Source organism: Ursus arctos, unplaced genomic scaffold (assembly GCF_023065955.2).
Source record: "Ursus arctos isolate Adak ecotype North America unplaced genomic scaffold, UrsArc2.0 scaffold_3, whole genome shotgun sequence".
Classification (NCBI taxonomy): domain Eukaryota; kingdom Metazoa; phylum Chordata; class Mammalia; order Carnivora; family Ursidae; genus Ursus; species Ursus arctos.
This window is the reverse complement of record NW_026622985.1, coordinates 88,240,453-88,254,467: the sequence shown is the minus strand read 5'-3', so window position 1 is coordinate 88,254,467 and position 14,015 is coordinate 88,240,453. Positions and strand designations below refer to the sequence as shown.

The 14,015-nt window shown below is 44.3% G+C and overlaps 1 protein-coding gene and 1 non-coding gene across 4 annotated transcripts in view; one reads left to right on the top strand and one right to left on the bottom strand.

Moving 5' to 3' along the window:
• The window catches only part of HIPK2 (homeodomain interacting protein kinase 2), a 184,148-nt gene that overhangs the window by 133,066 nt on the left and 37,067 nt on the right, over positions 1–14,015 (top strand). For 2 of the 3 annotated variants that reach the window (XM_026512011.4, XM_026512029.4), the window contains exons 7-9: positions 1,075–1,237; positions 4,921–5,128; positions 6,021–6,142. In XM_026512011.4, coding sequence (XP_026367796.1) covers positions 1,075–1,237; positions 4,921–5,128; positions 6,021–6,142 — 493 coding nt within the window. The remainder of the gene's footprint in view (positions 1–1,074; positions 1,238–4,920; positions 5,129–6,020; positions 6,143–14,015) is intronic. The other variant, XM_026512021.4, reaches the window with a different exon arrangement.
• On the bottom strand, positions 11,366–11,472 carry LOC113267371 (U6 spliceosomal RNA). The gene has a single exon (XR_003320741.1). It is a non-coding gene; the product is annotated as a U6 spliceosomal RNA (small nuclear RNA).

Below are 14,015 nucleotides of genomic sequence, written 5' to 3'. Positions count from 1 at the left end.
ATATTTAAAATTGAAATTTAAATGCTGTTTCACTATCCTAAAGATTAGTATTTGAGGAAAAGTAAATTTAGTGAGAAGACAGAAGTGAATGAGAGACAATGTATAAACTCTGAAGGATGCTTTATGGTCAATTTTCAGGAACTCAGTGGTTGAGGCCACTGTGGCTTTCCTTTTCCTTCATGCTGGTGTCAGCAACATTTTTATACTTTACTTTCCTAACTAGGGTTTTATTTTGATTCACAGATGCAATGGAGGAAGGAAAAGAGGGAGAGAATTTTAATTTCATGTAACTGGGCAGGAATGAGAAAAGCAAAAGGACGAATCGGGAGGTTAAAGAGGATGTATAATGCACTCATGAAGACTGCTAGTAATTAGCTCTTCACCTTGGCAGTGACCTGTCTGTCCTCTCTAAAACTTCATCCTTACTCGTAAGGCAGGGGCAACAGTCCTCTCTCCCTCTTGTGGTGGTTGTAGGACTGAGTGCTTGCAGACACCTGCCACAGTTCTCAATCAATGTTAACCACGATTATTAATTATTAATAGTAGTATTGTTTCCGTTACACGTGCAATTCCAGTGAGGACAAAGAGTGGCCACAGGGACGAGGTACTGGGTTGGCTGGTTCCCTGGCCGTCCCCTAGATGGCGCCAGTGCCCCAGAAGCGCAAAGAGTTGTCTTCAGTAAGACCAGGCGGGTCAGAAGCTGCAGTTTCATGTTCCAGAGTCAGAAAAACCACCCTGAAAGCGGAGAATGAGCAGTGAGGTTGGTTCAGCAGATCAGGGAGATGAGGAAGATACAGTGAGAGCCGTCACGTCTCTTGTGCTATGGTGAAACTTTACCCTTCCTGGGTGGGGGACAGGGGGCATAAGGCAGTGGGGGCAATTCATCTGAATAAAGGTGACTCTTGCAAATGCAGACTTGGCATGGGAAATCCAGGAAATGTAGACCTAAAGTTAAGTTTCCCCGATTGTCTTTTCTTACCATTAACGTTTCTCTCCCTTTCTGTCCGTTTTCTCCCCTTTACCCCACGTTACCTTCTTCTCTTTCCCTCATGCCTGTGCCTTCTGCATGAACAGCGTCAAGTCATGTTTCCAGAACATGGAGATTTGCAAGCGTCGGGTCAATATGTATGACACGGTGAACCAGAGCAAAACCCCTTTCATCACGCATGTGGCTCCCAGCACATCCACCAACCTGACCATGACCTTCAACAACCAGCTGAACACTGTCCACAACCAGGTGAATGGGGAGCAAAGGGGAAGGCGGGCAGGGCTGACAGTGAGCATCAAGAATTGTGTTTTCCTCCCAAACCTAGTCAGGGGATCAGATTCTTCTAATATCATATACAGGAGACAATGTCATACACAAAATTCCTCTGCTGTCGTATTTAACTATCTAAGCCAGTGTTTGCTTTCAAGCTTCTTTCTTTTGAGAGACCCAGGTACTCTGAATGGACTGCTGGTCCCATGGAAAGGTCCAAAAAGGACTCTCTCGGGATGCTTTCTCTAGGATGGTACCTCTTAGTGTTTCCCCCATCCTGATGCGGGAATAACGTAAAGCCTCCTGCTCTAATGCTTTTATGTCTGACATCTGCCTGGTAAAGAATTCGAGCACTGGAAGGGATGCTGGCGATCATGCAGTGCAGACCGCTCCCCCTTGGCCCCACACTGCTGGGTCCACATGATCTCCTCTCAGGACAGATAAAACCTGTCCTTTCTCTAAGTCACAGGGAAAATCAGTTCATCGGTCTGTGACCAGAATCTCAGCAGCTACAACCAGAAGGGACCAGGAAAGTAAGGTTTTCTTCTCACACGTTTCCAACTTTTTGCAAAAAATTAGCGGAACCCCACACCTCACGTGTTATTTAAAATAGGAATGATACCCAGGAAGTATTTACAGAGTGAGTAATCTCCAAATCCTAGTCCAGGTGGCCTCTGATATCTAAGGGACTTTTATTTCTTATTCCCAAATTCCAGTCTTCCCACTTCCCCCAAAGAACTGACTGCCCCTAGACTCTTTTTCAGCCTTACTATCAAATCTGCAGTGGTCACAACACTCCTGTGTGTGTGTGTGTGTGTGTGTGTGTGTGTGCGTGTGCGTGCGCGTGTGCACACCGCTCCAGAGGAAAGCAGTGTCTGTGTTCTAATCTTGAAATAACGCCCACCACTCTCTTCTGACAGGGCCCCTCCTGGCCCTGAAGGGGCACTGACATCAGCTACCAGTGCCCCCCGCCATTTCCTTCTCCCCTCCCCCAACTCCCTGGTCTCTAGGTCGGTCCTACAGCAGACTGAGTTGCTGAGGCTGAGCTCTTCTTCCCTGCCCTCTCTCCCCCTGCCTGTATCCAGGAGAGGCCACCTAGAATCTGCCACCCCTGGGGGCCACTGGTATTCTTAAGACTCTCCTTAGGGGGGAGAGCCAGTGCTAAGATCTGGAGTCCAAAGAGACAAACGGTGCCTCCCAGTGGCTGGCCCATGCTCAGGCTAAGGTGCCCACAGGCAGACGTAGGAGCTCCTTGACAAAACGCCACCGTGGTTTTCCTTCATCACCAGAACCCCATTACATCAGCAGGCAGAAGGGGGTTTGCTTTGTTTTGTTTTTTTAAGATTTTGTTTATTTGAGGAAGGAGCATAGAGAGAGAGACAAGCAGACTCCATGCTGAGGATAGGGCCCAACGCGGGGCTTCATCTCACGACCCCGAGATCACGACCTGAGCCAAATCCAAGAGTCTGACGCTTAACCTGTTGAGCCATCCAGGCGCCTCCAGAGGTTAATATAACAGAGAAGTTCATTTAAATTGATGGGGTCAGGGAAGGTTTCAGTGTGGAGCACAGGGGACCCAGGCGAGACCTTGAAGCTCTGAGGCTTGGAGAGAATGCTGTGGGCCAAAGGGTTTGTGGGAGTCAGCAGGGCCTGCGCTGCCATGCCAGCATGCTCGCCAGCAGTGAGTAGACTCTGGCTGGTGCCGTGAGCGCAGAGGGCAGAGGGAGATCAGTTTGGCAGGGAAGGCTGGCCAAACCAAGGGAAAGGAGTGCCAGACCAAAGTGCACATACAGTGTTCATTAGACAGTCATCGGAGATTAGGGGGCACAGGTGGTGACATGCACAAAGTAGTCTTTTCGAAAGAATGTTCTAGCCTCAGCCCCTAAGAAGAATTGGAAGGAGGAAAGTGTGGGAGATCCTCAGCTAAAGAAGTAGTGACTGAAGAGTCAGGTCCCAGGGACAATTTGAAGGAGGCAACCACAGGAAGTGGAGTAGTCAAGTACCCGAGTGGGAACCTGGAGGACATTGGTCCCCAGGGAGGGAAGCCCAGGGTACAGTGGGAAATGTGTATGGGGAGGAGCCTCCAGGGCAGGTGGGGCCGCAGAGAGAACAGAGGAAACACAAGGCATGTCATCAGTAACAAAACACAGACGCTCGCACACACACGTCACACGTGCATTCCCAGTCACACTACCTGGAGGCCCAAAGCAGCCACTTATTGTGACAATATGTATCTTAAAATCCAAAAATGTCTGCTACCTAATGTAATGATTACTTTCAAACAAATTAATTTGCTTTGCACAAAAATTCAACATAAATTCCAAGTATTAAAAAAAAACATGAAAAATGAGATTTTATTCTTTTTATCAAATTTGACATGTATACGTACCCTTCTTAAAATTCTGTTTCTGCACGTGTCCAAGATACCCTTGTGGCTCTTGCCTCCTTATCCTCCAGTCCACGGAACCTCTAGTGGCAAAACTTGTAAACAATGTTGAATTCGAAGACACGGGTGACCTCCTCTCCCTATCTTGCTGTAGGATCAGTGTGAAGAAGGCTAGGATGGGGCAAAGCCAGAGAATTCCCAATTCAGAACTGAGTTTCCTTGCTTCCCACGGAAGTTCATTCTCAAATGATGTTTCTTTCCAAAAGGGACAGGAGAAGAGGACATAATTTCAGAGTTTATATTTAACTCTTCTCCATTTAAATTCTCCTGACCCACCGGCATCTCTCCTGTCTGGCTTCCAGCCTTCATAGCTAAACACCAGCATAAGAATGCCCCAAACTCAAACTAGGAACCCCACGCTCAGTGAGTCCCACCCCGTGGCTGGCTGGTTCTGTGGCGTGTTAATTTGCAGTCATGTGCTCTGCAGCCGTCTGAGGGTATCTGTAAACAGTACTCCCCTTAGACCTGAGCAGGAGGGCCCCCTTCCAAGGCCTACCTAAGCCTTCCTCTGTGTGTGTGTGCTTCCGTGCCAAACTCTGGGTACCTGGGCCCCTGTGCCTGCAGAGGCCACCTCCTGGCTTCATCCTCCCGAGTACGGACTGCACCACCAGGCCCAAGAGAAGGGGAGTGTGAACGGAGCTTGGACATGTGGGCCGGCGGGTCCACATATGTGCACCCAAAGCCCCCAAGCTGTGGGACGGAGCTGGGGCAGGAAGAGAAGGAAGGCAAGAGGTCAGCTCTCACCTCCTTTCCCGCCCCATTCCCCGCCCCATCACCATGTTCCAGTGCAGAACCCAAGGAATCCAAGGGTCCTAAACTCAAACCTGGCCTTCCAGGTAGTTGTGAAGTGTATTTGTCAGAGTAGAAGGGCAGCGCATAAATAGTTTCCGGCCCGATCTTTAACTCTGCAGTTTTTAGACCTGTGTGAGGCAAGCTTCCGTGTGCCCGTCGTCCAGGCCCCACACATGTTAGGAACTGGCCTGAGTGTAAGCCCCGAGGGTGATTCTGTCTGTTGTGGCTGCAGGGGCCTGCTCTTCCTTGAGACTTCAGCTGTGTCTCCACTCCCCTCTGTTTTTGCTTTTTCGCTCTTGGTTTTTTTATTCGTTCGTTCTTCTTTTGAGTTCATTTATTTGCTTTAGACTCGTGGCTCCCAACATACCACCTCCCTCATTTTTTATTTTTGTTTATTTGTGTTTAATCCCCATCACTCCTTTAGGCTCCCACCTCCACCAGCGCCACTCTTCCCTTAGCCAATCCCGAGGTCTCCATACTAAACTACCAATCTGCACTCTACCAGCCCTCAGCGGCATCGATGGCCGCAGTGGCCCAGCGGAGCATGCCCCTGCAGACAGGAACAGCCCAGATCTGCGCCCGGCCCGACCCCTTCCAGCAAGCTCTCATCGTGTGTCCGCCCGGCTTCCAAGGTAAGGATGAGCAGAGGCTGCCGCTCACCTGCCTCCTACCGGAGGACCTCTGGGGCACTGGTACACGTGGCTTTCTGGCATCACTGAACTTGAGGGCCCCTCTCCTGCTCAGGCCAGCCTAGAAACAATAGGACTTGGGCCTCAGCACCAAGTTGTTTTTCTCCCCACCTGCTGGTGTTTTTGTCCCTGGCCAGCTGTCTGTAAATGAGCACGTTGTTTGGGCTCCTATTGTGAGGCTGATGTCAGCTTACATTTCCTCCAATGAAATCTCCTCCCAGCGGGTTATCTGTAAAGAGTTGCCACTCTGCCGGCCAACCCAGTCTCCGTTCTCATGAAAAATAGAAATCTGCCCGAAAAGTACCTCCCAGGCCTGTCCCCCAAATGATTCTTTAGCCATGCACCCAACACTCTTCTCCTGAAAGTTCCAAGAAGCCAGAGTTGACTGTGTGCGAGGTTACCGTGTATCCAGAAAGCTCAAGTATTTGAGCTTTGCACACCCCACGGTGTGAGCCCATGTGGGGCTGCTCAGTTTCAGAGTGTAATTCCAGTGGATTCGGACGCCCTTCCCAACACCCCAATACCCCAGGTGTATTCTCCTGTTAGAAGCCAGTTTTCTGCTGTCATTTGTCAGCATAACTGTTCCACTTTGGGCTCTTACAGACTCCTTAATTTGACCTTCTAGTCTCTGAAAACATTCAAAGTTGTTTTTTTGTGGCTTTTACAATTTTAAGTTAGAAACTAAAGGGGACACTTGCAAAGGACCAGGTGATAGCCGGCAGGGACTGGAGAGAAGGGGAGATGAGTCCTGACCAGCTGGCCAGGAAGGTTCTCTGCATCCAGCAGTTTCTGACCACCCAACCACCCCTCTCTCCCTTGCCCGGGTCTGGAATAGGGTTGCAGGCCTCGCCCTCTAAGCACGCTGGCTATTCCGTGCGAATGGAGAATGCCGTGCCCATCGTCACTCAAGCCCCGGGAGCGCAGCCTCTTCAGATCCAACCAGGTCTGCTCGCCCAGGTAATTCTTTCATTATTATTACTGGTATTGCCATTATCCGTGTTAATGTTGTTCACAAAAGAGATAGATCTCCGCTAATTCCCTCCTTGGTAATGAGTTAGGTGCTTCGACTCATTAGAATAGATCAGTAATATTCTGAATGATCCCCAGGCGAATCACCTTCCCACGTATCTTGCTTATAATTCCACGAAGAAATTTAGACACAGGGCGAGTCTGGGGAAATTATTATTACTACTGTAGCTTTATAATGCAAATTAATATGGGAGACATAAGTTTTAATCCTAATTCTGCTAATAACTTTGTGACCTAAGGCAAGTCAGTTAACATTTCTTTGCCTTGAATTTCTTTCCTATAAAATAGAAATTATTTTTTAGAGCCAAAAGAAGCCTTGGAGATTATCTCCTTATTTCATAAGGAGTTGAAAAACCAGGATCACAGAAGCTATGAGCTGGAACCTTCCTTATCTGTTCACATGGGTACCCCGAAGGTAGCATGAGAACAGAGGCAAAAATGCTTGAAAAATGTGCAAAATGTTGTGGAAATTTAAGGTAACAGAGTGACGTGATGATAACCGTCATTAGTCTTTAATGGCGCTCAAACAAATACATCATCGTTATGCCAGGCACTTTATAGTTGTTAATTGATTTAATCCCCACAACAGCACGATAAGTAAGGTATCTGTCTCCAGGTGACAAATAGGGAAAGCAGGCACAATCCCTGGCTCAGAGTCCCACAGCAATCAGGTGACAGAACCAGGACACAAACCCTTCTACAGAATCATTTCCATTGCTGGGCAGCAAGGACACCTTAACCTAAATGTTGTTAGGTTAGAGGCACATTAATTTATAAATAAGGTAGGTTCCCAGCCTTTTCTCAAAGTGTTCCTACAGACACTTTTCTTTGTGGTATCTTCTGTTGAACAGAAGTTTTTGGTTTTAATTTTAATGTAGTGAAATTGCATAGGTCTCTTTGGGCTCCCTACTCCATTGGCCTTTCTAATGTGCTGCTGTCTTTTAACTGTTACAGCTAACACATGTCTTGCTGTCTGGTAGGGACAGCCCCGTTCCCAGGTCGTTCTTCAAAATTTCCTTGTCTAGCCTGGATCCTTCACTTTCCATATGAATTTAACCGTCACTCTTACAAACAAAACAATCACTGGCTCAGAGTCACAGCCAATTAGCAATTGTCATTTCAAAACAAAAGGCCCTGAAGTGTATTTATTGGACTTGAGTTAAATTTGTATTTAGCTGAGGAAAAGCTGACATCCTTATTGTATTCAGTCATTTCATGCACGAACACAGCATTAACTGTATATTTATCTCTTATTCTTTTCATGAAAGGTTTCTTTTGTTGGAATAATTCCTAAATATTTTACAGGTTTTGTTGGTATTAATGATTTTATTAATTTTGTTTTCCAATTATTTGGTTTTGGTTTCTGGGACTAACCCTGATTTTGGTCTACTGAGTTTCTTATCTAGCAGTCCTTTTTTTTTTTTTTTTAATATTTTATTTATTTATTTGAGAGAGAGAGAGCACACACACGCATGTGCGCACACGAGCAGGGGGAGGAGCAGAGGGAGAGGGAGAAGCAGACTCCCCTCTGACCAGGGAACCGACACGGGGCTCGATCCCAGGACCCTGAGATCATGACCAGAGCCACCCAGGTGTCCCTATCTAGCAGTCCTTCTAAACTTGGAGTAGTTCTTGTTGTTTCTGTGAATCCCCGTGGATTTCTTATGGGGACTACCTTCTTACTAGCTTTATTTCTTCCTTTACGATCCGTATGCCACTATGCTGCCAGCACCTCAAAACAGTGTTGAACAGCAGTGTGGACGCTGGACACCCTTAACTGGTACCTGACTTTATAGGAAATTCTTCTGTTTGCCCTATTTTGTTTGCTGTCAGTATTTGGTAGAAACTTTATCAAGCCTGCTAATTTTTTAATGGAGTTATATCACATGTTCTTTCTGCATCGATTAAAATACTCTTGTGGTTTTTGTTCATTCATCTGCTAATGTGACGAGTTACATTAATAGGTTTTTAATGTTAAATTGTCCTTGTATTTCTGGGATGAGCTTTATTTGATCATGTGTGTTTGATACGCACTTATGCTTTTCAGTACTGGATTGTTCGTAAATACCATGGTTAGCGTTTTTGCATCTGTGTTCGGAAGTGAGAAATGGCCTATAATTTCTCTCTTATAGAAGCCTTGTCTAATTTGGGCATCGAGGTCATCCCAGTCTCAAACAATATGTTGGATATTATTACCCTCTTCTGTGTTCTGGAACAGCTTACTTAAGGTGGATATTTATCATTCCTTGTCTCTGTTCTTAAGTCCAAAATGACACTGCAGTGACCACGGACACCAGCTTCTGATGGCACACAAAGTTGTGTTGCTGAAAGTTTATAAACAGAGAACCTTCCATATGTAAAGTAGGCCTTCTACTTCTACCTCTCTCGCTGGTCCTCATAGCTTCCTTTTGCTCGCACAGTTTGGTAGGAGGGAGTTTGGAAAAGGCCAAGAAAGATCAGGAGAAAGAACTACAAGCTCACTCCAGGGGCCAACTATCTTGTTCATACTTTCTCTGATGGGCAGAAATCCAGACCAGCCTCCCAGCACTCCTCCTCTGTGACCCAGAACCTATAGACCTCACACGTACTAACAGATTTTTTTTTTGTTTGCCCACTTAACCCTGGCAAGCGAGAAATCATTTCTGAAAGAAATAATAATTAGCATTCTTATTAGCTAACCTAGACATTCTTTATTCAGTTGGGGGAAAAACAGTAGGCTCAGCATTTCTGAATTTGTCCTTTAATCATAGCAGGGAAGAGCTTTACCTTTGCCTACTTGAAAGAGAGTCCCTAGAGTGCTGTAAATCTCCAAGTGGATTTAACCTAAACCTGTAATTGGGAGAGGGAACAAAAAATACGTGTACAAAGAATTTAGTCACTACAGTGTTTATAACAGGGAACGACTAGAAGCAATTTGAATGTTCATCAGTAGGAGATTTGTTAAATAAATTGATGTGTGTGCATAAAATGGAACACCATGTAGCCATTAAAAAGGACATGGTAGGGGCGCCTGGGTGGCTCAGTCAGTTAAGCGTCTACCTTCGGCTCAGGTCATGATCCTGGAGTCCCAGGATTGAGCCCCTCATCAGGCTCACCACTGAGCTGGGAGTCTGCTTCTCCCCCCGTTTGTGCTTTCTCTCTCGTTCATAGTCTTTCTCAAATAAATAAATAAAATCTTTAAAAAAAAGAAGAAAAGGACATGGCAGACCACTGTGTCTTGACATGCAAAGATATTAGGTTAAAAAAAATTCCTGCGCTATCCCGTATCACCATGTGACTTTCTGGTCATTGGTTGTTTTCTTTTTCTGTTTGTCGCTTAATCCATGCCAGTATGTTAGCCCATAAAGGTGGAGCTCTGTCCTAGATATTTTTAATTGGTGCCTTCAAAGGATGAAAGTAAGCTAATTTATAAAACTAGTTTGGTGGCTATAACAAAGCAATAAGTAAGCATTTAAACTAGTGCCCTCATTTTTCTCTGGGTAAATTCCTAGGCATCAGGCAGATGCATTCCAAACGTTATCTTTACTTTAAACATATCCAAAAAGTGGGTATCACACTTTACAAATATTTAAACCTTTCCAAGGATTGTATTTGTGAAAGTTTAGAGACAGAGTCTTTGAATCCATTCCTCGTGTTCGTTCTGTTTGCTTTGCCTTTTCCTCCCCACCTTCCAGCAGCACCCCACGTCCTTCAAGCGTGCCCCAAGGATGTGTGCACGGGAGGCCGGAGTGAAGTCACACCCTCTTGAGTCAGTGATCTGGGAGTGGTCTTCACAGACTGTCTCACCCATACAGCCTTGTTGGTGCTGCCCAAAGGGGGTCCCCCTCTGTCCTCCCAAGCCTCAAGCCAGAGCTCACCCCTTGACCACCGTCAGAAACTGAGAATGAGTGGGTAAAGGTAGAGAGGGGGGAAACACAGTGCTCAATTGAGACAGTATTGAATTTAGTTCACTTTTCAAATGGCAGGATCCAAAACCCCCTTTGACTAGCAAGGCTGGAACAGAAATTCAGAGCTCCCTCCCACCCCCCACCCCCCAAGATGTGGAGATTCGTGAAGGGCTGCAGCCTTTCATGAAGAAGGGGCCTTCTTCTAGCCAGTCAAGTCATATCACCTGAATCACTTTAAATGTTTCCCTAAGGACAGTTGGCTGGAACTTCTTAAACCGTCCAAAATACAAAACTTCAATGCTTCTCACTCAAATCCTCCTCTGGTAACATTTTCAGCAACCAGTCTGTCTTGCCCTCTGCTTCTGTCTTGCTTGGTGCCTGAATTGTTAATGAATAAGGAAGACTTTTCCATCTACTTTTATGCGTTTACCACGAGTCCCTGATCCTCAGTAGAGCTGTCGTTCTGTGTGTGCTCTCCATAGAGGTAGTATGCTGGCTGAGAGCATGGGCTCTGGCATTTGATTGCCTGTAAGTCAGAGGCCAGTACCACAACTTACCAGCTATAGGATTTAGGGAAGTTATTTTCTAATTGAATTTTTCTTCCAAATAATACATGTACCTAATTTTTAAAGTTAAATGAGTCTACAGACTTACCAGAAAATAGTAGTCTTCTGCTCTATCCCATCCCCAATGTCCAATCCCCCAAAATAACTTTTAACTGTTGTTTTGATATTTAACTCCAAGTTTCTAAATAACATGCTTAAACTACTTTTTACTGATATTTCCATTTTAGAATTTCCATGTTACTGTGGAAGATGAAGACTTAGCCCCCAACCCCACCGCATCCCCACAGCACCTGCCCAATCATGCGCTCTCCCTCTCTCCCTCTCTCCCTCCCTCCTCTCTTCCTTTCTCCCATTCCTCCCATGGAAGTTTCTTATTCAACCACTTTGCATTATTTACATAATTATTATCATCAGTATTATATAATATTATTCTCAGTTGAGCCTCATACTATATTATGATTCTGTTCCTTTCCTGTGCAACTTGTTTTTCCTGGAGTTAATGGTTTCATTTTTTCATTGGGTTAGTTTCCTCTCTCTCAAGACTCTCCTTGTGCTCGGTGGTCTGAAATTTCATGAGTATATGCTTCCTCATGTGTCTTTTTTCATACATTGTCTTGGACAGTGTTTGCCCTTTTAGTCTAGAAGTTTTTCTTTTATTTTTCCTTTAAGTTTTTCCCCTCCATTTTCTTTTTCTTACTTTCAATATGGAATGCTTCGTGCATGTGCATGTCATCCTTGTGCAGGGGCCACGCTGGTCTTCTCCGTATTGTTCCAATTTTAGTATATGTGCTGCCGAAGCCAGCACTTTCTCTGTTTCCTCTTTGTGAAATTATTATTAACTGGATGTTGGTGCTTCTGAATTAAATTCATGATTTTCATCTTTTTTCCCATTTTCTCTCTTTTCTATCTGTGCTTCTTTCCCAGAGATTTTCTCAACTTAAAAAAAAACCTTCTAAGAAATTAAGTTCTGTTGTAGTTCTCATTTCTAAGAATTCTTTCTTATTCTCTGAATATAGATATGGACGTATAGATGTATATTCCTGTATATGATCTTGTTTCATATATATGTATACATGTGTGTATGTGTGTGTGTGTGTGTGTGTGTATAATTCTTTTTTTTTTTTTAACTCTGTGAGGACAGTTTAAGTTTTTGAGAATTTACTTCTGATTTCTATACTGTTTTTGTTTCCTCTGAGTTTCTTCTTCTGTTTTAGACTCACGTTAGAAGCTTCCTTTAATATCTGGTTATCCTTGGCTGTTCATTCATATCTAAGACCGAAGCACTAAAAAACTAATTTGAAAGCTACAGGAGGGAAAGGACTTTTGAATGTGGACTTCTGTCTAGTCTGATAAGGGGTGAGCCCAGCATTTTCACTGGCAGATTCCTTGATCCTCCAATATATCTGTAGTTTTTTCTTTTGGACCAGTCAGTTTACCTAGAGAGAATCCTCCAGCCTCCTACTTTGGCGGGGAGTGGGCAGGAGGGTATAAGCCTGCATACCAGGGTCTGCAAACTGAAAGGTAAAGTAATCTCACAGACGTGACCTTAGATTCCCCAGTCTTCTAACTCAGTAATTGCCCTTCCATTTTCCAGTTTCCAAGATTTTGTTAACTGTTATTGTCTCCTCTGTTGTCTTTGTCCTTGTGGGTCTCTATATTTTTTTATTCCTCCATGATCATTTCAGTTGGGTTTAGAGGAAGAGAGCAATAAATGTTTAATTTACTACATTTCTGGGCAGGTTATTTAGCCTCTCTGTAGTTCAGTTTATCTATCTGAGAAATGGGGAGAAATAACAGTCCTTACCTCACAGAACTGGTGTTCAGATGAAGTCAGAAACTTGGGGCGCCTGGGTGCTTCCATTAGTTGAGCATCCAACTCTTGATTTCGGCTCAGGTCATGATCTCAGGGTCATGGGATCGAGCCCCATGTTGGGCTCTGCACTCAGCACAGAGTCTGCTTCCCTCTCTGTTCATGTGCCCCCACACCCCCCCCGAAATAAATAAATAAATAAATAAAATCTTTTTAAAAAAAGATGAAGTCAGAAACCTATCTATGGTCTTAGCTCTGTGCTTGGCATGCGTATGCATCAAGAAGTATTAGCTCTAGGGGCGCGTGGGTGGCTCAGTCGGTTAAGCGTCTGCCTTTGGCTCAGGTCATGATCCCAAGATCCTCAGATCAAGCCCCGTGTCATGCTCCCTGCTCAGCCAGGAGCCTGCTTCTCCCTCTCCCTCTCCCCCTCCTCTGCTCATGTGTCCTCTCTCTCTCTCTCTGACTCTCTCTCACTCTCTCTCTCGAATGAATAAATAGAATCTTAAAAAAAAAAAGTATTAGCTCTAATCTTATAAATTATAAAGTAGTAATAAATTATAAGTTATAGAAGTGTATACAAGTAATTATACAAGTGTGAAGTGTCATCTCACATGAGTTGAACATGTCATTCAGTGAAAGGGGTCAAAAATAGCCTTTACCCTATCTCTTTGAGGTAAAATGTTAACATCCACTTTAGGGAAGTAGGGGAGAAAAATGATGTCCTTGGCTTAATATCAAGATTTATTATTTAAAAGTAACAAAACACATGCTTTTCTGGAACGCTGAAATGAGTCTCAAAGTCCGTGTAAATCTTAACTGCCGACAAAATTATTACTCATTTAACTTTTTGAACTCGTAACTATTTTAATCAATTAAATTATTTTTCTGCTGTGTCTGAATTCAGTCAACTTGAAATCTAGTTAACTATAATTAATTGCCTTGGTAGAATTGCTTCTTTCATTTTATGAACATTTATTAAACACTTACTGTATAAACTGTGGTCCCTGTGCTTTTTGCCTGTATCAAAACAGATCAATAAGCAAACAGGCAATGTGAAAAAGGTATGAGAGATCTCACTGGCTTCATGTGCACTATGAAAAGGATGGACCAGGTGAACCATCCACTCAGATCTAAATTGTGGTTGTATCATTTTATACACATCATTGTTTATTAAGCTTTGTCTCAAGTTTGTGATTCATTTCCAGAAGTGCTTATTTGTACATATGAGCCAAAACACACATTTTAGGATGCAGTTTGTGGAGCACTATATTAAAGAAATTACCCAATGTTAGTGATATCCAGCCCAGTGGAAAGAACAGCATGTAACTGGATCTTTAAATTCTTCCTGCCCAAGAAGTATTTTACCTTAGCAGTGTTCCTTTCGGCGTCCAACTTTGGACAACTGTGTTCAGTCAGAATCATTTAATAACCAAAGGCAAGCAGAATAGTGACTGAAGATAAAGAAAGCTTAGAACACCACGCCAACACACGCTGCCCCTCCCCAGTGACTCTGTTCAAGGAAGAATCAGCGAAGTTCA